We start from the raw sequence: 23599 nt of genomic DNA, 5'->3' as shown, positions 1-23599 counted from the left end.
GTTGTCTGTCCCTATGTGTTAGCCCTGCGACAGACTGGCGAGTGGCGACCTGTCCAGGGTGTACCCCGCCTTTCGCCCTATGACAGCTGGGATAGGCTCCCGCGACCCTGAAAAGGATAAGCGGAAGCGAATGGATGGATGTTTAATATTCACCGAGGAAACGAGCCTGATTGAAATGGCTGTGAGATTCCTCACAGTGTGACTGGAGGCCAAGATAATGTCTTCCAGAGTAACTATCTGGCTTGATAACCTGTTTTTATGTCAAATTACAATAGGTTTTATCTCAGTTTTATCTGAAGTTAGAAGCAGAAAATTAGAGGGTTTTTTTTGCAGTCTAACAAATTGGTGTGTGCCATCTTTTTTTATTGGTAGATAAAGCAGATAAAGCATATGATGTTTGCTCTCATAGAAAACATCATGTTTGCACTGTAGTACTCTTTCTTGGCATGAAGCCATACTGCATCTCACTAATTTTCATCTAACTTCTTAACCAAGCATAAACAAGTCTTTCAGATAGCCTCATAGCATGGCATGCACTGGGTTCACCAATAGGACAGTTTAATCAAAAGATGAAGACTACTGTAACAAATGTGAAGGTGGGACAAAATGAAAACTAGAACAGCAGACCTGACTGTGAACAGGGTCAAAGGGCCCATTATTAAATCTTCAAATTGAGTAAAAAACCTTTGTCAATAGGGAAACTATGAATGCTAAAACACAAGATATATAATTAGCACAAATTTAGCTGAGTCATAAGTCAACAAACATTGTTCACCGTGGGCTAGAAAACTGGTCAAACCAGATGACTTGAGAGAGTATCCTGTACACAAATAAGTAAGGCTGTGATTTATAACTAATGACTTCATTTGTAAAAGAATAAGACAGTTCCTCTTTTATTCCTCACACACACAGGTGACTGTTGCTTATGTGCTGGGACAAAGTAGTTGCTGTTTCATAACTTTAGTTGTGTTACTCGGTGTTGTTCATTTGTCTTAGGCTACAGGTTTATTGTACGATATGCGGATTGGAGGAGAGATACAGTGGAGCTCTATGAACACTGTAATAGGTCAGTGAGGTTAACAATAAGTTATTCTGTTATATGTAAGTTTTTTATAAAGGGGTTGTTAAACTGTAGGCTTATTTGTATTATATTTGCATTTATATTAACAACGAAACTTTAGCAGAATATAAATGATGTTAAATGCCTAATACTCACTATTCACATAATCTTCTTTTAAGATCACCCATCCTCCATTTCTGTTCATATCTACACCATGGTAGAAGTCAGCTCTCTCTCTCTTTTAGACTTAAAGTCCCTACTCTTACATAAAAACTCCTGCCTTTCCTTCTCTCTGGCTCCCTCCTAACATGCCCCCCCTTTCTTCTTCCTTTGTCTTCTGCCAGCAGTAGCACAGTTTCCACCAGCACACTCTTGGCCAACAGTACCAGAGGCGGTCATTGTTAACCTGGCCCCTATTAATCTGGTATGGAAATTTTATTCTTTATGAACCAGAATTTGAAAGTTTGTTTTGACTAAGATTTTATGCCAGATGCTCTTCCTAATGGAACTATCCCCATTTATCCAGCATTGGTTCCACTGACTGGGTTTGTCACTCCAGCACTTACATGTCAGAATGTGTTGTTCCTTAAATTATCTCTATTCCTTCGGTTAGGTAACAATATAACATGTGTATGTAAAATAGTCCTAGGCTATGTTAACACTTAAAGCAAACACACAGAAGTACACACATAATGTTATGAGGGAACACTTTCTCTGTTCAAAGATGTGGAGCATAAAGTCCAATTAAACTGTAACATTCTGTTAATTAGGGATGTTTTCTAGTTTCCTGCTCTTTGCTATTTGGAATTTTTTTTATGTATAAGCTGACCTGCTGCTGCTCCTGCTTCTTGCCAAACAATTTCTTTGTTCATAATTTAATATTGCTATCTGAGGGACTTTTGCTTGTTCCTGGAGTGGATTTCAAACATATTGCAATGTCTGAATCAAATGGTCATGCCTTTATTCATCTGCAGAGCAGAATATCTACAGCACAGTGTCTTTACCACTTAGAGTTATAGAATGTTGTAAAGTACAGTAAAATGTTCATAAAATGGACAACAGCAAAAACGTGTGTCTTCATTTTGGTCATTTTTTTCAAATGATTCTGTTTTCCAGACACAGACATTTTTCTTCCATTGTGATGTTTCTCACTCAGTCTCTGGTCCTTCAGAGATCCAAGCTTTCCTCTTTACTGGAATCCCATCCCCGATAGATCTTCTTAAGCCTTCTTCACTTTTGGGTCTGGGATTAAAAGCAGAATTTTCTTCTCCGTTTCCACATGGAGAAACTTCCAACAATTGGAATGTCCTCTGAGCAGCATCAGCTGAATGAGAGCTCCCAGAATGCCACGCTCTTCTTCTGGGGAACTTTTCAAACTGAGAAGCTTTTGAATACAATACACTGATTCCAGGTGTAGGGTCGGCAACTTCGCAAGAGTGCACAACACTAGCTGGCTGAGGTTGAACTGCTACTGACTCAAACTCGGAATAGGAGATATATGTATTGGGAAACATGTACACTGAAGGGACAGAGGACTGGAGTGTAGATGGCAGGGAGACTGGTAGCTTGGGATGATGGAGACTGGTCTTCCTGTGAGTAACTTCTCCTGTTATCCTTCCTTCATCTGCGCCTGTTGGTATTCCTAACTCTCCAAAGATTCTTTCACTTTTCTTCTCATAATTCATCCATGTCTTCCTTCTCCTGGTCTGAACCTCATCCAGTTTAATTTCTAGGTTGTAAATGTCCTCACTTATCTGGTTGACCCGATCAAAACGAGATAACAGAGCAGTAACACGGGGCAGCAGACTGTCTAGGTACTGCTGGACTTCAAAACCAAGCTCAGACACTGACGAGTCCTTAGACCCATTGGAGAGAGCCGAGGATAGAGGACGTGGGGACGAGAATGCGGAGGGCGAAGAAGGGGAGCGGGAATAAGAAACGGTTGAAGACAAGGCGGAGAGACAAGATTCCTGTGAAAACCTGGAAGGAGGGATGCCCATGCCTTTGAACTTCACCCTGTGTCTGAACTAGAAAGGGGAACAAATGTGCAGAATCAGTAACAACAGCTACAATTTTTAGTTACTCAGCCTTCCTGATGGAATGCTTCACATTTAGCAGTCTATTCACCTGTTTAGCCTTAGTGAGTCCCATCCATAGCTTGAGCCTTTTGATGAAGAACTCCACCATTTGATAGTCCTGAGGTTTAATGGTTGGATGAAACAACTCAGCCTGCTCTGCCCTTTAGAAGACGAAAGAAGATGGTTTATTAAAACTTAAGATCCCTCTGTGGCTCTATCTTCAGTAAATTTCAGCAAAACATTCAAAACAACATGCCATTTAACAAAACTTCCTATGATACAATGTGGCACTCAAAATTGTGTCAACCACTTATATTTTTGTGGAAATACAGAAATTCTTACTGAAAACATTACTCTATTATCACAAAAGTAATAGAAATTCAAAGATCACTTCAACAGTAAGGTGTGTAATACTGTGCAGGGTTACAAAGTGCAACTTCTTTGCAATGAAAGAGGTTTTATTTTTGCCATCGCCAAAGAACTTTATCCATTTGTGAAACACGGGGTTGGTACCATCACGGTTTGGTAGCGCTTTTGCTGAGTTTAGGCCAAGATAACATAACATCATATACAAAGCCATGAATTATGAGGTCTGCCAAGAATTTTCAAACAAAGATATCAGGACATCTATAACGTAATCGAAAAAGAAAGTTTGGCTTGCTATCAGCACTCAAAAGCCTGCATCTCTGATCTCATGGGTATTGCTGACTTTGGGATGTTTAAAAGATTTACAGATCATCTTCCTTTTTTTTTTTCCCCATTTACATTATGTTAAGGTTCAAAATATTGGGGATGGAGACAAGAGAAAAAACCCACAATAACAACACTGGTCCGGCCGGGTTAAGTCAAACGATGATTTTAATGAACACACGCGTGGGAGATGGACACCGTATGCAGACAGCCTCAGATCTCAAAATGGTGGAGCATTGCTCAAACTCTTATAGCCTCTGGTGCCTCCACCTTATCATAAAAAGCCTAAACATTCACATGCTTTCTCTCACACAGCGCCTAAGCTACGACCTTGGCTCCCTGTTTATCTGCTCCTGCTGAGATTGGGCAGAAAACCTCTCCAGTATATTCTGTTCTCTTCTAATCAGACAAATAAGGCGATGACTTTCTGCAAACAGTATTTCTTATAACTCAGCAGTATAATGCATCATAAACAATATCATTCATCCACAATAAATCAGCAGTCTAATGTAATGCAAATCAGTTTAACTAATGCAATAGTTATCAGCTTCTTCTAATTCAGGAGAATAATGCAAACTAAAACTACATAATAATTCACAATCTTTAATTAGGGGTATAACATGGCATAAAATAATATTATAATCTAACAATTACAATCAAATGAGCTGAACATAACCCGTAATACAAAATATTACTAGAACACAAAACTCAAAATGCTGGGTCAAAAGGACCCAGAACATCTTAAGATGGAATTTCTAGGTAACCAGACACCTAGAAGACTTTCACAGCTACAAATTGCCAAACATCAGATGTCAGTATGGCAAGATTATAAACTTGTTTAAGGCCTATAAGGGCTTAAAGGGCTATTTCTGTCTTTAAAACACAGTTTCTCAAGGGCTAACAACTTCGATAGTCTACAAAACTCTGTTGTCTTTGAAAAAAGAACAAAACCTAACTTTGGTTAAAGCAAACATAGCATCTAAAGAAAGGTAATGTTGTGTACCTGTAAGTATGGATAAGAACAGCTCCACAGAGTCTAGCCAAAACCCAAACACCTCCTCCCATGAGAAGCAGCCCATAGAGAGGGCCCAGGATGGGGTGGACCTGGCAGATTTTTTGCAGGACGATCCGACCATGAAGAAAGGACAAGACTGAGACACTGGTGTCTTGTACTGACAGGAAACCTTCTACTGATTGTGAAAAAAGCTGAAACAAACCATATCAAATATCTTTCATCTCGCCTTTTTAAATATCTTTGCTTAAGCTGATGTTTTTCTGCTCATACCACATTCCCAAGGTGAGTGCAGAGCAGCATCAGCAGCAGTAGTAGGACAGCCAGAGCCAGCAGCTCCCTCCAGGCTCTGTGCAACACTCTGCCTATCGCAGCCCACCTCTGCACAAACCGTAAGGTTCCCAGCAGCTGGAAATGGGAATGAGTTGGGTTTTTTTGTTTTTCTTTTTAAATCAAAGTGAAATATCTGTGGACATGTGTTAGACAATACTTCACCTTTAAAACAAGCAGAGTGAGCAGGGTGGCTGCACACTGAGAGGACCTTTGTGACAGAAGGGCAGCACTGTGGAAGTTGATGAAGTTGTCTGGTTGGGACCGCAGCTAAATAGCACATAAAGGTTGTTGAATACTAATTTTGTTTTGCTTGGAGGATTTTTAAAATGTTATTCTTTACCTGGGAAACACATGACGACGCACAAGACAGGAAGCGGAGCTGCAGGATAGCTGTTGTCAGCAACAAGAAGGCAAGGAGCAGCTGGAACCAGTGATGGCATTGATGCAGATACTGGGTGCGCTCAGTGGCCACAGACCACAGCTCCCCAAGTACAGTCAGGAGAGCAGAGATGAGCAGAAGAATCTGCGGTATAAAGTCATTGGATTGGGTGAAGAAGTACTTTCTATTAACTATTAAGCTCTAAATACCAGATTATGGTGAAAGATTTTCATTTGAAAGACTGCAGGATTTGTTACCGGAAGTGCCGTCTGCAGGTCCAGTCCTGACACGGATAAAGGGATGAGGAGTGGATGGATAGAGAGACAGGATGTGATGGCTTGTGTCCGAGTCTGCTCAAGTTTTACGTACACGCACAGAAATAAAGCAGACTCTCTGTGGTACTGAGTGAACTCTATAGAAAGAGCTTCAAACCTGGAGCGAAGGAAAAGAAATCATCAAATAAAAACTCACCTTTTTATTTTTGTCCTTTTTTTGTCGACTGAATATGTAAATGAATGCAATTCGATAAGCGTGACCCATGCGTAAATAAAAGCTTTGAGTTCATCATTACGATGGAGGGTAAATGTTATGCAAGAATCTGTGGGCCATAAACAAACAGATAAATAACGACATTAGAAGATGATTGGACACCACAGACAAAATGTGCACCACAGTTTTTGGTCGTTTGCGTGTTAATGCTCCATTTGATTTCAGAAGAAAAACAACGTTCCATTGTTTTGCTTTTTGGCAACTTCTAATGGGCTCACACGCCTCATTATTTGCAAAAGAGTCAATTCAACAGTATTGATGAACACACTCAGCATGTCTGAGAGAAGCACTCATGTTGCTCTGACAATTCCACTTACTGTTTCCTGCTTCTTCCTGCCGTGTGAAGGGCAGTGAGGAGCTCGGGTATCGTTCCACTGTTGTTTGACTGAAGGTGAACCGCCTGGCTACCGAGCGCATGTGTGTACTGCAGCTGCGTTAAGCCCACGAGTCGCAGTGAGGGGTTTTGGTGGAGATGTGGCACCAAGGTGTGATTGATCCACAGCTCTGTGTCAAACCAGCTGCAAGAAGAAAGAGTAGAATAAGCTGAACAGTTGCACTCCGGAGGCAACACAAACACTGTTTCATGCAGTCCACCAAACGTGTATTGACACATAAATGAAAGTAGTCCCCAGCAAAATTACCAGGCAGTAAATTTAAGGTGAGCAATTATGGACTTACATAATATATTGGGTACGGTGTCCTTGTATTGTGCTGCTGTCCTTTGTTTCTATATATAGGCGTATGTAGGTGTGCATGTGTAAGGGTGCGGCTGTGTCGGGCATCTTTAGGCATGGTGGGTGTGGCCCTGCCAACTGGATCATCACACACACCTGGAGCTGACCTAACGTCGTCGGGGAGCTACATAGCAGTGTGGCTGAGAGCTCCACAGAAGGTCAAAGTTCACAACAATCAGCTCTTATCATGTCTGATATAAACAGCATAAATCTGACACAGTTCTTTCAGCGAGTTGGGACCAGAATTGCAAACACATTACTCTAGTGCAAACTTGCATAAAAAAGTGCAGTTACAAAAGTGCATATAAATGGTGGAAACACAGAGATTTCTTAAGCCACAAATAACAGGAAATTTAAATCAAGCGTGCAAACAGATTTTCTAATGTGTGAAATGCACAATTTACTGCTGATTGTGCCAATAATTGACGCTGAAAAAGAAACGTCTTTTGTTTCGCTTGTTATTCAAATGAACTGTTTAGAAAAACAGCACCAATTTTGTATTTCACCTGTAAAACTGACCACATTTATTAGCGCTATTTGGGGATTGCCCTATGTGGTGGATCATAAATTTGATTAGTTTTGAAGTTGTACATCTCTGTTCCTTATATTTCATGTGATGCCCTTATTAATGTTTTATTTGTTGCTTTGACTGTTTTCGAATAGAATATGCAGTGGGAATATAGAGGGAGATAAGCAGTGAAAGTTTTGCCTGGGTTGATTGTGCGTCGATCCATTGTTAATGCCTCAGGGCTCCAGTAGGTGGGTTCGCGCGCTTCCTCCTTCACTCAATACAGACGAGTGAGAGTGAGAGCTGCGTGTCTGTGCCGTTCTTTCATCTCTCCTCACTATTTCCCCTGTTTAAGGTAACTGTCATGCACAAATCTGTATAAATGTGTGTTACTGTTGATTATTACATTGTTATCATTGTTCATTGTAGCGGAAGATGTGAATTGCAGACTATTTTGCTGAGAAGTTCCAGTTAATCTCTGTTGCTGCGTATGCTAGTTTTCGCTATTACTCCGCCATATTGTGTGAAGATTTTTCTGTTACGATCTGTATAAGTTAACTACTGAAAGACATGCAGTACTTAAAGTATTATTTCATTGCTGTGAAAAGTTAGTGACTGTGTCAGCTAACATGTGCGAGTTAAAAAGATGTTTTTGTCTAATGCTACAGTTCATGTTATCTAAAGTATTCTCATCAGCTAATGCAGCGAACAATAGTGACTTAGTTTGGATACAGTTGTCCTGAGACTGAGTGCATCCATAAGAATATTGTTTTGGTTGTATTGCTTCTGAAACTCAATACAGACGAGTGAGAGTGAGAGCTGCGTGTCTGTGCCGTTCTTTCATCTCTCCTCACTATTTCCCCTGTTTAAGGGCACAACACCCTCACATGCTATTTTGCCCTCTTAAGTAAATCTGCCCCTCTGTCGATTAGCTCAGCAATCATTAAACATCTAAATGTTTTCTGACCTTTTGAATTTAAAGAACTCGAGATTTGTCCCCACATTTTACACTGTGTGGCGACAGTGTGCTGTGTTTGTGTGGCGTTTGGTGTCACCCTTACTCTTTGAGTGAGGTGAGGTTGGGAAACCCCAAGGGTGACGCGTGAAGACGTTGTTTGATGGTGGCGTGCAGAAGCCTGGCCTGTCCCTGCTCAATTGCATCCTGGTAGTTCACCATCAGCACCAGCAACAGAAATAACAGCTGCCACACACACTGCTGCAAAAAAAAGAAAAAAAGTGTGACGTCTGGGAAGAAAAATTCCCAGACAGAAATAAATCTTAAATATTTTCTCCTCACCCTCATAATTGACTGCAGTGCTTGGACTTTGCGAGCCTCCTCTTTCGCCTGCAGCAGGCCGTAGCCGCATGGCGGTCGGACCTTCCCGCTCTGCTCTCCAAACGGCCTCACCACAGTGGCCTCCTGAGCCAGCTGCTCCTCCACCTCTGGATCCACAGGTCTCCACAGGACTGTGTAGATCAAGGCCAGCACGCACACCTGAAAAACAGGTGTCAAGAGAGGTTGGATGGAGAGAGATTGAAGTCCTTGCCCCAACTTCCTGTCAGGACATCTGAGAGAGGGTAGAAAGTCTGAATATCCACCCTTATGTGTTAACAATGAGTGTTAATCAGCTCTTTCCAGTTTGCTAACAGTACATCGCCTTTATTCATAATCAAAGAGATAATCAAAGGACAAGTCTGATTAGGGTTGCCAACCGTCCCTTAAAAAACGGAATCGTCCCGTATTTAGAAACAAAAGTACACGTCCCGTATTGAGCTAATAAGGGACGCACTTTGTCCCGTAATACAGTGAGAATCAAAAGTAGTCTATAAATGTTAATGGAATTAACGCTTTGTTTGAAAACATAATTCCCAGCCCCTCTTCTGCTTTGTGACCGATGAGCTGACAGCACACTTATGACAATTCGAGTATGACAAGTCAGATTACCGCTCATCTCATTGGTCGAGGAAAGGTCGCTTACGGAGAAAATACCGGAAGACAACAGATGACCACAACAAGAAGCATGGCCAACAGGGAAACAAACGCCGACACTGCGGTGCAAGTCTCGGACGACAGTACACCTAAAGCTGGGCAGACACTGTGCGATTTTCAAACTGCACGATTGACTCACAGGGGTTAGAAGTTTGTAGGTCACGATGCAGGTCTCACACTATACCGCCCGATGCTCTGATGCGACCTGAGTGCTCACACTGTGCCTCCATAAAATGAAGGTTATAACAGAAAATCTGTCGCTCGCTCTCCCTCTCTCTGTCTTTCACTCACACAGACACACCACCACATCAACTTTGCTAAATTGCTAATGAAAAACATTGATCAGGCAGCTGTGATTGAGCAGCAATGTAAATCCAACTATTTTCACGATTGTTGTGGTCGTGATAATTTTGTGATGCCACATCGAAAAGGCTCGGATGAGCTTTCCAAAGTTCTACAAGTTGTGCCTCCATCGCTTGTGTCCAGATCACACGCTGCACAGCCGTGCTGCTCCATCTTTTTCACCGACGTTTACGTGTTTGCGCGCGAGCAGTGTGAGCGAAAAAAGTGCACGATAACACCTATAAAGCGCACTGCACTGTGTGCCGGCGCACTTTTTCCATAGGCATGCTTCTAATGGTGGGCACATGAAGAACATGAGGGGCATGAAAGCTCGGGGAACCCTTTACCAATTTCTTGTCCACCAGGCCACGGCAGAAGCAGATATGGTATGTAAACACTGGTTTGTTTTTTTTAAACCCTCTGGTTAAGGTTAATATGGGCATGTGCAGTGAATATCAGGGCTATGTGGCCAGAAGTGTGATAATATAATTTATTTTGTGTAATAAACAACTGCAAGGATAGATGATTACAACAAATAGATGACTAATACATAAAAGTAATACATAGATTAATAATGATGATGAGTTATGATGCGTAATCATGGGAACAAGCGGGTTTACAAACAGGAGCAGCTGATTAGCATTAGAAAAGCTGAAATAATACCTCAACTGAAGCCAATTGTACTAAATGCACTAAATGTGCACTGTTACAAGAATGTTTTTGTTCTATTGTTTTCTATTAATTTATATAATTTTAAGTTAAGCAGGACAGAGTTCTTTTAAAGAAAGATTTACTTATATTCTCAAAAGTTAAGCATGACAGGCTTCTGTTTAAGAAAGAGTCCTGTTTTACTGTGTTAATGTTGTCATTGTGAGCTAAAAATAAATGGCTAAATGATCATTTGTTTCCCATATGGTCATATCACAAAGAATATGCATCTGCTTAAATCAAGTTCAAGTCAAATGGTTAAAAAATAATTTCACACACAAAAAAAGAGCTACCACACTGGGAAGGGTGAAGACAACTGGGTTGCCCGGCCCTGGCCACGAGGTATTTTTCAGGGAGTTGGCAACCCTAAGTCTGATTAGACTGAAATGACTGTTGGAACGTCTGAACTTTGTGTGAGTGCACATGATCCAGCTTCAGCATTGGTAGATTAGTGTGTGACTGCAGGAGTGCGTGAAAGATAAAAACTGTCTCGTCAACTCAACATTATACAAATGCAAGTCATGCAAGTCAAAGTAGTTATAATCTGCCAAAACCCTGAGAGGTGAACAAACTGGACCACATGCTTGACTCACCTTGAGAGGTTCCAGCAGCAGAGCAGAAGTGAGAAAGGCAGAAAGAGCTGATACCAGCCACATGAGTACTACTGTCCTGGAGAAGCAGCTTCCATAGAGTCCCATCACAGCCAGACACGCTCCAAGCAGCAAAGCGAGCAGAGGATAAATGACACGCAGCGCCCAGCGAGGAAGTAGCCTGCCTGGCTGACTCCGAGCAACACCTGTTCAAATAAAATCTCCAAATGTGAATAAAAAATTCTAGATAGGATGTTTTTTGTCTCATAGTCTAACAAAAAGATTCCAAACCAGGGTTAACTGTAAAGGGACTCATGGAAATAGTGATGACTACCTCAGTTTCTTATATTCAGCTTCTCCCCAGTACAGTGCTTTGTAATAGAGAAGGCCTTAAACTTATATATAGTTAGCTAAAATGATAATTGTGAATTGTATTTGTATATGTAGTATGGGCGACTGATTGCAGATACGGATCTGCCCTATGGACCTGCTCCATTACTGGGCTGTTGCATTAGGAATTAGGTGCCCACACAGATCTGTTTCCCATTCTTAAGCCATCCCAAAACACTTTATTGAAACAGTATCCACTCATTGAAGGAGTACTGGAGTACATTTGACAATACATTTGTGGGTACAATTAACAAGAAAAACCTTTTATGGTACCTATGCGTGTCGTGTAGAAGGAACATGTGGAGTCAGGAGAAGTGCTTGGCAGGAAGGTGCTTGCCATCGAGTCTACGGATGGACACTCATAGAGTCCAGTGCCATACTGGGAGTTATCCTCACTGTGCTCTGACCAGCTGCTGCAGGAGGTGCTCCGCCTAAAAAAAAAAAAAAAAAAAGTTGAAGTGATACAGAATGTTACCTGTCAATAAAGAACATCATAAAAATAAATCTTTATTTTCCTTACATGGTTGAGACTGAGGATGTTGTTCTCGGAGAATCCCGCCCACTGTCTGAGTTGCTGTTTTTAGCATCTGCTGTGTCGTCTGCTGCTTCAATAGACATGAGTAAATCCTCCTCTGGTACCAAACACAAGAATACAGAATCAGATGTTATTCAGAAAACTTGGTGTTCCCAGAACAGATTTGGAATCATTTTAATTTAAAGAAAGTCGGCAAGAAACAGCAAGAAGCAAAGTGCTGGAGACCATTCACGTCAATAGCAGAAATTAATTACGCTTTAACAGTTTCTTACCGGAAAGAGTAAGAAGTGTTGTCAGATTGTGGCTGTGAACTTGGACTTGATTGGAGTTCATATCTGGGGATTTGTGCGGCGTCAAGTGAAGCTGCATCAAGGCCTTTTTCCGCTTTAGCTGACGAGCAGATGAAGCCTTGCAGGGGTCAGGGGCTAAGGTTGGCTTGGAGGGGCTTGAACCCACTGGTAGACTGAGTAGGCTGTCACATGATGGCCACGCTACGATGCCATCTTCTTGATGTGCTTCGTACTTCTTGGGCACCAAACCAGAGGCAGCCCAGAAGTCCAGGATGCTGGAGTCTAAGGCCTTACTCTCCGGCAACTGGAGAAAGATAGAATAACAACTGGAGTTATTCTAAGAAAAAGACAGGAGTAAAATAACAAGTATACTGTGTATGTGCATGTCCTTACGGATGAAGGACTGTCAGTGACTCGGCCAGAGGAATCTGGCAAAGACAGAAAAGTAGGGCAGGAGAACTCCGATTGGCCAAGGAATACGTCCATCTCCACAGAGTGACAAACAGGAGAGGGAGGGACTGACATGTCCACAGTTACCTGAGTCACATGTAAACATACACCTGCAGCGTTAACATTTCTGAGTGTACTCTCACACAAGTGCCCAGATAGCAAGCAGGTCTGGCCCGGATCTAGTAGCAAGCCGGCACTGCTGGCGGACTTCTGGCATGATAAGACGTATGTCATCCAGATATGGGCCAGGCCTGGCATAGATGGCACTGTCTATGTGATGGCATGCCATATCTGGCACGATTATGGTTTGGTTCATGTGGCCCAGGCCCATAGAAAACAGCTCTGGCTGGGATCCGGTATCAAGCTGGCACTTCTGACTGACTGGTGTCATGGCAGGATGTATGTCAACCAGATGTGGACCAGGTCTGGCAATGATGGCACTATTTATGTTCCTATTTTCTTATTTTAGTTAGAAGACCCAAATGCCATGTTGCAATACTATACTGGTATGGTAGCCAACGTTTCAAATGCAGGTTTGACAGGTTTGTGAGTGTACACTTTATCCAAAATCTAGTGAGGGTTTACTCATCTTTGCCAGTGGGTGACTGTAGCTCAGGTGGTAGAGCAGGCCACCTATTGATCGGAAGGTTAGTGGTTCGATCCCTGTCTGCATGTTATAAGTGTGAATGTGTATGAATGTAGTTAGTAAGAACTCAGCTTAGAGAAAGTGTGTGAATGTGGGATGTTGTATAGAGCACTTTGAGTAATCTGGGAGAGTAGAAAAGCACTATATAAGAATCAGTCCATTCACTGTCTGAACAGAGTTTTGTCATGTTACTTTTGCACTATCATGTTCCAGCACATGTTGGTATTACATGGCTTGATTAAGGTACACATTAGGCTGACATCTGGGGCCAGAGCTGAAACTGTTATAGGCCAGCACAGGGCCAGCAGTGTGTCTACAACTGGCCTTGTGCTGGCCCATATCTGGCAAACCAGATCTGGGCCACCAAAGGGCCATTGTTCTTTGCGGTATGTGGGCCATGTGTAAGCACATTGTGTGGGCCAGATCCGGGCCATACCGATTTTGCTATGTGCGTGAGAGTGTTTAACAAACAAAGCATGGACGCACAGCTGACACAACCTCTAATCAGCAACTCTCTGATGGCACAAGTATTCTGTCTAATGTTTTGAAATTAATGCATGGCCTGTATTTATATAGCGCTTTACTAGTCCCTAAGGACCCCAAAGCGCGTTACATATCCAGTCTCTCTCTCACACACACACACACACGATGGTAAGCTACATTGTAGCCACAGCCACCCTGGGGCGCACTGACAGAGGCGAGGCTGCCGGACACTGGTGCCACCGGGCCCTCTGACCACCACCAGTAGGCAACGGGTGAAGTGTCTTGCCCAAGGACACAACGACCGAGACTGTCCAAGCTGGGGCTCGAACCGGCAACCTTCCAATTACAAGGCAAACTCCCAACTCTTGAGCCACGATCGCCCCCACGATCTTCAAGTTACTTTAAATAGGTTCACTAGTTAAAAAAAATAAAAATAAAAAGTTGATACAGTTTTTAATTACCCGACTGTGAGCTTTTCTAAACAGGAAGCAGAGGAAACACTGGAGAGGAAACACCAGCACAGCAACAGTCATCCCCACAGCAACCGTCTCCACGTTGGCGAGCAGATGGGCTGAAATGGGTCCACTTGAGTATAAAGAACACATATCGATTTGATCAATAATCTACTGGCTTATATCTGGAATTATTAGATCTTCGAGTATTGAGTACTCTCAGTCACTTCACCTGTGCCCCACAGTGCCAACAGCTCCATACCACAGAGCCCCCAGTGCCAGGTAGAGATGCAGCATAAGGGCACCGCAAGTAACTCTCTGTCCCCTCGTGAAACAGCTGTGAGGGGGGCGTTCCAACAGGGATAGCCACAGGTGGCGGTCGACCATGCCAAATATCAGCTGGGAGGTGAACACCCTTTTAAATAGAGTGAGCTCCTCTGGACCTTTTGGGACAAATGGAACGGTTCAAAGACAATGAAAGAAAAATATTTCAGTTTACAGGAAGAGAAAGCACACAAAGTGGAACTTTGATAGGTCTGCTTAAGAAATGGCCTTAGTGCTTTTCCATTTAAACAGTTGAGTTCAGAGTAACATCTGTAACCTTACAAGAGGCAAGTACTTCCTTCTCCACTGTGCTGTTCGTCTCATTGTCAACAGAGAGCCAATCATCTAGCAGGAAGAAGAACATGTGGTCTGTCTGAGGGTCCCACACCACCACATGTTGCACATACCATGATGGGTCCAAACCTGTATTTACATGCATGTGAACACGCACACACACACACACACACACACACACACACACACATGCAGACATGTCTTAAACACTTACTGTTACTAATTAATCACACATTTCATTCACTAGAAAAACTGTTTCTAGTTAATCCCTATACTTACACTTTAAATACAGGAACACTTTATTGAACATGGTGTTTTGTGTCTGTCCACAGAGGCAAGTATGGACTCTACCATGCAAAGAAAAGGTAGCACTTAATAAAACATGACATAGGGTGTAATTTCCCCAAAGTTTACTGTGTATTTCTGATACAATTTATCCAAAATTAAGTTGTCATTTTAATTAGCTTAAAATATTTACCAGGAAGTATACAAGAATGAGGGAGTAACAATTTGAGGTCTTACTGGTAAGAAGAAATAAAGTACTGTAAGCATTTGTAAAGGACACCTTTGAATATTTTAATAAAGCAGACACAAATCATACAGTAAATAAATATGTTAGTAGTTCCTTTTTTCTCTTGCCTTACATTTTAACCACACAATAATTTTAAGGACGCAGGTTGTAATGCTGAGTGGACTAAGTGCTGCATCCTAAACCATAATTACACAATAAATTAAGCTGTGTGAGCAATATTATAAAGTGAACTAACCAGCCCACGACTGCAGAGTTGTAGCTCAAATTTAAGGCTCAATTTGATGAAAATTACAATAGAATTTAAATTTGTAGGCTGTATTTTAAAGTTCTCCCAATTAAAAAGGGATTTTTTTTTGCTCCCAAGCTCAGATGGAAAACTGTCCAATAAAATATTTATTTTCCTTTTGCTAATCGTGTACACTGACTATTAAAGAAGGGGACAATTTCTTATTTATTTCTTTATGAGTGCGCAATTAAAAACTCAGCATCTGTGGTGGCATGAGGGTGCATTGGTGTACATGGCATTAATGAGTAACTCTAACATCTTTGAAGGCACCATTATTCATGAATAATATATATACCGTTTTGGGGCACCATATGTTGTCATCCGGAAATTAAAGGCAATGCCAAACCATGCTGAGAATGTATAGTTCTGGAGCAAGAGTTGGGTGCTCAGCTTTCACACCTGTAACTCACACCTGTCACCCAGTAAAAAACTTGGACATTATGACTAAAAACAGGAGAAAAGAGGCCGTAAACTGTTAAGCAACTTCCCTCCTGAGTTCCCAAATGCTAACAGAGGGGTGTTAAAGGAAAATGTGATCACGTGTTCAAAGGGACTGTGTGTAAAACACAACAAAATAAAACATAAAACAAAAGAAATATCATTCTTACATTTGATTTGTTTGCTATTTTGAAAATCATTAAAGGTAGACTAGATTGCCTGGTGCTTGATTTTGTACACCTGAGGGAACAGAACTGGAAATAACTGAAGAGGCCTGGTCCAGTAATTGTGACCACATAATGTACCTGTGTTATCATGCCAGATGCGAATTTTCCAGACTTCGCCCATGTTGTCATCTGTCTCCACATGAAACTGGTCCAGGCTGCCACGCTGGAAAGCTCCATCCCTCTGCAGATGGTGCGAGCCGCTCTTTTTCAGACCATACAAACTAATGCCAACATGTGCCGTAGTCCCTGAAGGGTAGCACCACAGAAACGATCACTTTCCATTTAATTTTAAAGCATTCAAACAGGATAATTCAGCCATTACATGTAATGTTTGGCTTTTCATTTTCTGTCTCTTTAATGTCTTCTCTTTGGCTGACCTGCACCGGGCCTCCAGCCAGTCTTTACCAGCACTCTGTAGTGGTACAGCCCGGTTCGCCCACACAGTGGTACCTGACTCAGTCTCAGGCTGTCTAAGTGGTCCAGTTTGTGGGCAATGAGCCCCACCAGCAGGTGAATCAAAACCAGGGCAGCACAGATAATCCCTACCACCATGTTCCTCACAGGTTCTCCTGACTGCAGATTTGAATAGGGGGAGAAGGAAAAGAGCAAAAATCATGCATTTATTTTATTTTAAAATATCTACATCTGCTGTAATCCTCTGTGTTCTCACGTACAGGTGGTAGCAAAACAACAGCCCCTGGATGAACAAACAAACTGGCCCCAAACATGGTGAGGTGCTGGGTGAGACATAGCGCTGTGTGGAGTGTGCTGCCCTCCAGTGGTTGAAGACCTTCCCGGCTCCAACGCCTCTCCTTCACATTGTAGTACTGGCACAGAGAGCTGAACACGCACACAGACACATTGACTGGACCGCCGTCGACCAGAGATGAACTCAGGTTGACAGAAAGAGGCGTATCTGTCCCATTCAGACTGTTGTAGAGGAAAATTAATTCATGTGAAGGTCATCTTTATTCATCAAAATGAGCAATTAGAGCAGTGAGTTGCAGAAGAGAGCCGTGACTCACAGGGGAGACAGAAAAATGGTTTCTTCCGAGGAGCTGGCCAGATGAGAGAGTGTAAGAGCCCACTCTCTCATCAGGGAATCCTGGGATGCATTGGTCCTCGGCACTGCAGAGCTTGCTTCAATCTTGACATGTCCTACAGGCAGTGGAGCTGCTCCTAGTGGTGGATATTGCAGTTTAAAAGCAGTAATTTTATTAATAATAGCACAAACATATATTGCAGGTTTAATAAATAATTATGTACAAGAGGCACTACATGGTTGGTCCTGAAAGATACCTCCTATCCTGAAATGTGTACACTCATGTTATTAGTACATTTATTAATGAAAATGCATTCATATTTTGTAAGTATAGTAGTCATTGCATTGTTCGGGACTGACAGTAAAGTAACAGCAACACACTGATTATTTTTAAACAGTATTATTTTATTTATCTAAAAAGATAAAAAGCTATTCCCTGACTGTGATGTTTGCCCCCTGAGGTAGTCACTATGGACTGTAATAAACTGACTAAAAACTAGAATCATGCACAACAGACGTACAGTGCTATTCTTTTTTTGTTTTGCATATTTGTCACACTTCAATGTTTCCAACAAATTTTAGCATTAGACAAAGATAACCTGTAAAAATACAAAATAGATGGGGTTTTTTTTTTTAACTTTTTAAATCTACCTTGCCCTATTTGAAAAAGTGGTATGATGTGAGACATTCAGAAATGGAAGAAAGTTTGAATAGTGGTGAATGTTCTCAGGAGTGGCCGATCTACTAAAATTAGTTCTAGAGCACATCACTGACTCATCCAGGAGTCACAAAAGAACCCGGAACAACATCTAGCAGCTGCAGGTCTCCGTTAAGGTCAGAGTTCAAGATTTAATAATAAGAAAGAGATGGGCAAAGATGGCATGGGAGAGGTCCATGGCAAAAACCATGGAAAACATCCTGATGATCCCCAAGACTTTTGGGGAAAATACAGTTGAACTTTTTGGAAGGTTTGATTCCTGTTGCATCTGTTTTCATTTCATAAAAGACCAGGTTTGGATAACTTCTTTCTCTTAATAAATGATATCATTATTTACTAAAGTAAAGACATAATTTAAATCTTTGTCTAATATTATGATTTGGCTTCTTATATGAAATGTACAGGTTTGATAAAATGTGTAATGTGTAAAAAATATTGTGTAAGAAAGGGGGCAAATATATATCTTTATAGCACAGTAGCTTTGGGTCTGAAAAGCTCTAAACCTGTATATTATTTAGCAGCCACCAGGAGGCTGCAAAAAATGTTTGGTCCTTTTGAAGTATATAAGAAAATTCCCTTGGCGTTGTATTCATTTTGGGTTATATGAATAAAATATTTAATCCATTTTATAAATTTAGGTCATAGTACCAGAAAGAATGACTATCCTGGCTAGAGTTAAACACTCTCACCCACATAGCAAAATTGGTATGGCCCGGATCTGTCCCACACAATGTGCTTACACATGGCCCACACAGTGTTGCCAACTTAGCGACTTTGTCACTATATTTAGCAAGCTTTCAGACCCCTTAGCGACTTTTTTTCTAAAAAAAAGTCGCTAAAAAAAGACGTGAAAGCGCGTATCGCTTTTACTCTCAACAAGCAGCGGGTGCTGTAACGCAGTCAGTTCTTTTACTCTTTTACTCTTATGCTGTTTTGTGGATCACAAGGTTTAAAACTACTTATAAACACACACACACAAAGTAACTCCACCACAGTGCCTATTTCGGGTCACTTTTGCCGGTCCAAGCCCGGGTAAAGGAGCAGGGTTGGAATTGTGACATTAAAAAAAACAATAATTGCTAAAAGAAATTTAATTTGTGCTGTGCTGGATCTATTTAAGAACTAAATAGAAATTAACCAGCAGTGCCGGCTTGATACCAGATCCGGGCCAGACCTGCTTGCTATGTGGGTTGGCTAAGGTTTGTGATAGTTAGCTAATAAGTGTATGGATTTTTGCACTGAGATCCTGGCTACTAGCTCGGCACATCTGGTTTCAAAACACAAGAATAGTGATGATGACATTGCTTATCTCAAGGCTTCAGACTAGAGCACTTATTTACACCTATTTTTCCTGGTGTAAAAACATAAATGCATCCTGGTAATCAAGATAGCTAGTAAGCGCAAGCATTAGCTGATAGCTCCCCAGCTCACTCTTCTTTACCTGGTAAATGTATTTATTTATAAACAACAGCCCAGGATGTTAAACAGTTATATCAGCCTTGCGAATATTTTATGAAAAGAAGAGGTTAATGTCTTTAAAATCAGACCTAAAAAACACACAATGTTCTAAACTCAATATGAACTTTTGTAACTGTGTTTGCAAGAAAACCCCACAGAGCTCCATTAAGTATCAGGCTATAAAAGCAATGAGCTGTGATATGCTAAAGGACCCCATAGAGTTTAGGAACTGTGTATTGACTTAATAAGAGGCTTTAAACTAAGAAATAGTAGCTTTTGTGTTCATATTTGTAATGGGTATTTAGCTAAAACTTCTACACTCATGAAAACAGAAACAGGTAACAAATCTGGAGCAGGACAGACCCAGAGTAAGAAAAAAATAAAGAAACTGTACCTGGCGCCAAGGTGAACTTGAAGGCGATATATAAACCTGCATTTTCATCCAGGCTATCTGGAACTTTTACTGTGAAGTTCAGCTGTCCTTTAGTCGGTAGTGTTACAGTAAGACATGTCCCATTCCTATCTTTACCTACTCTCTCATTTCCATGATCCAACGAGTACTTATTTGGCAGGGCGACCTGAATGGCTTGTTCAGGGTCCAAACCCACAATGGGTATGGGCTGACCCTGAGGAGTGCTGAGCTCCATGGCCACAAGAGTGGTGGAAATTGGAGGATTGGCTCCTTCCAGTAAAGCGTTGTTATCCAGTAGTTTATCCAAACCAAACAACACCTGCACCACCTCAGACTCTGTATTCTCCAGATGAGCTATCAGGGAGGAGGGCATAGTAAACTGACAATGATGAGAAGCCTTAGATTTGTCAGGAAATGATGACTGCCTCGTTATCTGGTTTGACTGGCAGAGGAGATCAGAAGGGTCTCCTTGGAAACCCACTGAGGTGATATAGTTGGTGGACAGCAAAAAAGGCACCTCGCCAGAAACATATGAACGCATCAGTGTGCGCATTAGAGCTCCAGCATGACTCAGTGCTGACAGGGAGATTACTGATGCTCCCTGCAGAGTTCCCGAGTAGGCTGGGTAAAAACCACTGGATGATTCAGACGCGGCTGCCAGAGTACTACCTGGAAACACATAGAATATGGTAAATTTGATGTCAGTACATGACTATTTCATGCAGGAGATGGTGGTTGGCCAGCACCTATAACATTAAGGATGTTTCTTCCCTTATCTGCGGCTGACAAAACGGCAGGATCCGTCTCTTTCTCTATTACATGGATCATCTTCCCCACAGTTTCCAAAACTTTCTTCTGAGAGGTTTCACGTACCAACTCACTGGGAACAGCCTGGAGTAAAGAAAACATGCAATGTCAATGCAAGCAAAAAGAAAAAGAAGACGACTATGCTTCTGTTGGGATTAAATAATTTGCAGTGCCTCAATAATTCTATGCTTTTTAATAATAAGTGTTATAAAGTTATATAGTGTAGTATTAAGTGGACACAGCCCTGAAAAATAAAGGCATTAGACCATGTGTCCTTGGAGAGTAGAAAGCTGCAGACTCTCACTCACGCTTGCCTGGGGAAATGTAGATAAGAGGGGACCATCTCTAGTGGAAAGTTACTGAGACGCTATTGTTTAGACTAGAATGAGAGAGCTTCTGTAATAAAACTGTCAGGGGCACACCACCATTTTGAGATCCACGGCAACGTGTCATGCAGGACGCATCTCCCTTCTAGAAGTAATAAAGTGTTAAATGGTCTACTGAGCAGTGTTTTGTCTTCCATCGGATGCCTCTGAGGAATCAGTGTTGATATTTACACTTCACATAGTACATAAAACATAAAAGTCATGCTCTTGTTACTAAATCTATAATTATGATCCAGTAATATAATGTAAAAGGCTGAATTTCTGCATAATAAGTAGGTACGTAATTTATTTATTTTTTGCATTGTAGTATTACTACTTTTGTCATGAACCCCCCACAGCAAGATACCGAAGCCCAAAGTTGCTCCATTTCACGTCTGTGAGCTAAATTAAGCTTGCAGTGGGGGAGTGGTGCTGACCTTTTCCTTCAATTCTCTACCAGAAAGCCAAGTAAATTTTTCCAAAATGTCAAACTGTTGCTTCTTCCCCTCAAGCTCACAGTTTTTGTCTGGGCATTGTCTGTGGGTTCCTTACCACAGACTGCGACAGTGTCGCACTGATCTGATCAACATCTAGTAAGGTGGACACAGGGAGAGAGGCGAGAGCTTCTGTTACATTTTCTCGGATCTCCCTCCTATCCATGAGTTCCTCGGCAGTCCACTCAAAGTCCATCTGGTGAAAGGAGTGAAGTGCAGACTCAGGATTCAAAGTAACAAATAATAGTCAAGTTTTATTACAAAACTAGTAGCTACAGGCCAGAAAAGGAAATCAATAAGAGGTAATCCAAGTAAAATCGTTTTCCAAAAGGGAACCAATAGGACACAGGAATACAGAGATTTAATTTTCAAGAACATCGAAATACATAATGAGTGGCAGGGCAATCGGGATGTTGGGTACAAGACGGCATCAAGACACGATGTAAGACCATTCACCCAGGAGAGCTCAAAACACCAGTCACATGATTGCCAAAGAAGAAAAGGAAATGAATAATCACTGAAACATGAATTAACTTGACAGAGGGAAAACACAGAAGGAAACACTGACGGGACTAATAGAATTTTAATCTTATAATCTAAACTAAAACTCCAAAAAAAAAAGCTCAAGAAAAAATCTCTAATACCAAAATCCACAGACCATGACACATGCACTGGAATATGAACATTTTACATACACTACCTGATTGAGCTTGCTGGTGAGGGCAATGCAATACGGGATGATTTCTTGAGGGTTACCATGTTGGACCAAAGCCCACAGTTCAGTCTGGCTCTTGTTTCTGAGCCACTGACTGGCAGCTTCATTGACTGCAGGATTTTCCACTGTTAGTGTTCTTGGGAATGCAGAAATGCAGGGCCACATCAGTTCAGTGCATTAAACTTTACAGACACTGGGCCTGAGATGTATTATTCATAAAGAATTCTCTTAGATTTTAACTAACACGACTTCTCACCTGTTCAAAGCCACAGACTTTGCCCCAGAATGGTTCTCTACAAGCAGAATGACTCTGATAACTGACACGGTTTCTCTTTGTCCAGGACTTCCCACTGGGACCAGCGTGCTGAACGTTGACTGTGTCCCCCTTGGGAGAAAAATTCAGACAATCCAAACTATAACTTTGTGTTATGAAAGGCTTAATTTTAAAGGAATAACTAAGCCTGCATGTACTTGGATGTCTATTAATAACTGCAAGCTGAGGCCATTTACCTATAGAGTGTGAGCACAGGGCACACAGTGCTAATGAGCTGACATAATGCCACCTGGAAGGTATAGATCAACTGAGAGACTCTGCTTTCATCATCTTGCCATCCTATCCCAGAGAGAGCAGATGTTAGACACAACCATAAACAACAACGTACATTAAACTCCAGCTGTGTGATTTTAACTTGTTTCATTAAATTTGTCAGCTGGGTTGAAAAGTGTGAAAAAAAAAAACATTTACACTTTTAACCTGTCAGATGAAAACATCAATGCAAATTAGATTGTGTAGCCCTGTCGTTTTATAACTTAGTGATACCTGAACAGTTGTAGGTGACCTTTGTCTCCAGTAGTTGTATGTCTGACTCTGGACTCAGATCACATAGGCCGCCGTGTGGTGGACTGTTTGTTTGTATCATCAAGACGGCACTGCCCCGTTCCCCACTGTGAGGCTGGGCTACATCTAGGGCAAAGTAATAACTCTGTCCTGGCTGAAGGATGCCTGATCGCACCACCAAGCGAGAATATTTCCCTTTAGTGGTGACCTCATCAAGGACAAGGGACAGACCACTTTGGTCATGAGCTCTCCATTTGTACTGTAGAAGACACGTTCATGAATCACAGTAATAACAAAATATATAGGCATATTTATATATTTCCCAATTTAAAAATAATCAGCCAGTCATTACTTTAATTTATCTACTAAAGAAATAATTAAATACAACCTCACACAATATTTCTTTTGCATTTAATTTGACAATAGTTAC

The 23599-nt window shown here is 41.5% G+C and overlaps 1 protein-coding gene and 1 long non-coding RNA gene across 2 annotated transcripts in view; one reads left to right on the top strand and one right to left on the bottom strand.

Annotated features, from left to right (window-relative positions):
* Positions 1 to 23599, top strand: part of LOC146702645 (uncharacterized) — an 89763-nt gene that overhangs the window by 45926 nt on the left and 20238 nt on the right. The window lies entirely within an intron of this gene.
* Positions 1395 to 23599, bottom strand: part of pkd1b (polycystic kidney disease 1b) — a 32651-nt gene continuing 10446 nt past the window's right edge. Inside the window, exons 13-41 of the mRNA XM_085465574.1 lie at positions 23152 to 23428; positions 22842 to 22944; positions 22588 to 22716; positions 22317 to 22467; positions 21675 to 21812; positions 20697 to 20841; positions 19933 to 20619; positions 17346 to 17499; positions 16995 to 17250; positions 16698 to 16893; positions 16399 to 16566; positions 14826 to 14966; positions 14452 to 14662; positions 14229 to 14352; positions 12582 to 12725; positions 12171 to 12492; positions 11884 to 11995; positions 11637 to 11794; positions 10977 to 11179; positions 8641 to 8838; positions 8405 to 8559; positions 6419 to 6619; positions 5810 to 5984; positions 5514 to 5696; positions 5336 to 5440; positions 5114 to 5248; positions 4832 to 5034; positions 3188 to 3299; positions 1395 to 3087 (exon numbers count right to left, since the gene is read on the bottom strand). Of these exons, the coding sequence (XP_085321700.1) occupies positions 2209 to 3087; positions 3188 to 3299; positions 4832 to 5034; positions 5114 to 5248; positions 5336 to 5440; positions 5514 to 5696; positions 5810 to 5984; positions 6419 to 6619; positions 8405 to 8559; positions 8641 to 8838; positions 10977 to 11179; positions 11637 to 11794; positions 11884 to 11995; positions 12171 to 12492; positions 12582 to 12725; positions 14229 to 14352; positions 14452 to 14662; positions 14826 to 14966; positions 16399 to 16566; positions 16698 to 16893; positions 16995 to 17250; positions 17346 to 17499; positions 19933 to 20619; positions 20697 to 20841; positions 21675 to 21812; positions 22317 to 22467; positions 22588 to 22716; positions 22842 to 22944; positions 23152 to 23428 (6165 nt within the window). The 3' untranslated portion in view covers positions 1395 to 2208. The remainder of the gene's footprint in view (positions 3088 to 3187; positions 3300 to 4831; positions 5035 to 5113; positions 5249 to 5335; positions 5441 to 5513; positions 5697 to 5809; positions 5985 to 6418; positions 6620 to 8404; positions 8560 to 8640; positions 8839 to 10976; positions 11180 to 11636; positions 11795 to 11883; positions 11996 to 12170; positions 12493 to 12581; positions 12726 to 14228; positions 14353 to 14451; positions 14663 to 14825; positions 14967 to 16398; positions 16567 to 16697; positions 16894 to 16994; positions 17251 to 17345; positions 17500 to 19932; positions 20620 to 20696; positions 20842 to 21674; positions 21813 to 22316; positions 22468 to 22587; positions 22717 to 22841; positions 22945 to 23151; positions 23429 to 23599) is intronic.

Source organism: Copadichromis virginalis, linkage group LG8 (assembly GCF_057382275.1).
Source record: "Copadichromis virginalis isolate Kocher_CV1m ecotype Utaka linkage group LG8, C_Virginalis_male_GT1.1, whole genome shotgun sequence".
NCBI lineage: Eukaryota > Metazoa > Chordata > Actinopteri > Cichliformes > Cichlidae > Copadichromis > Copadichromis virginalis.
This window is presented reverse-complemented; position numbering and strand designations above follow the sequence as displayed.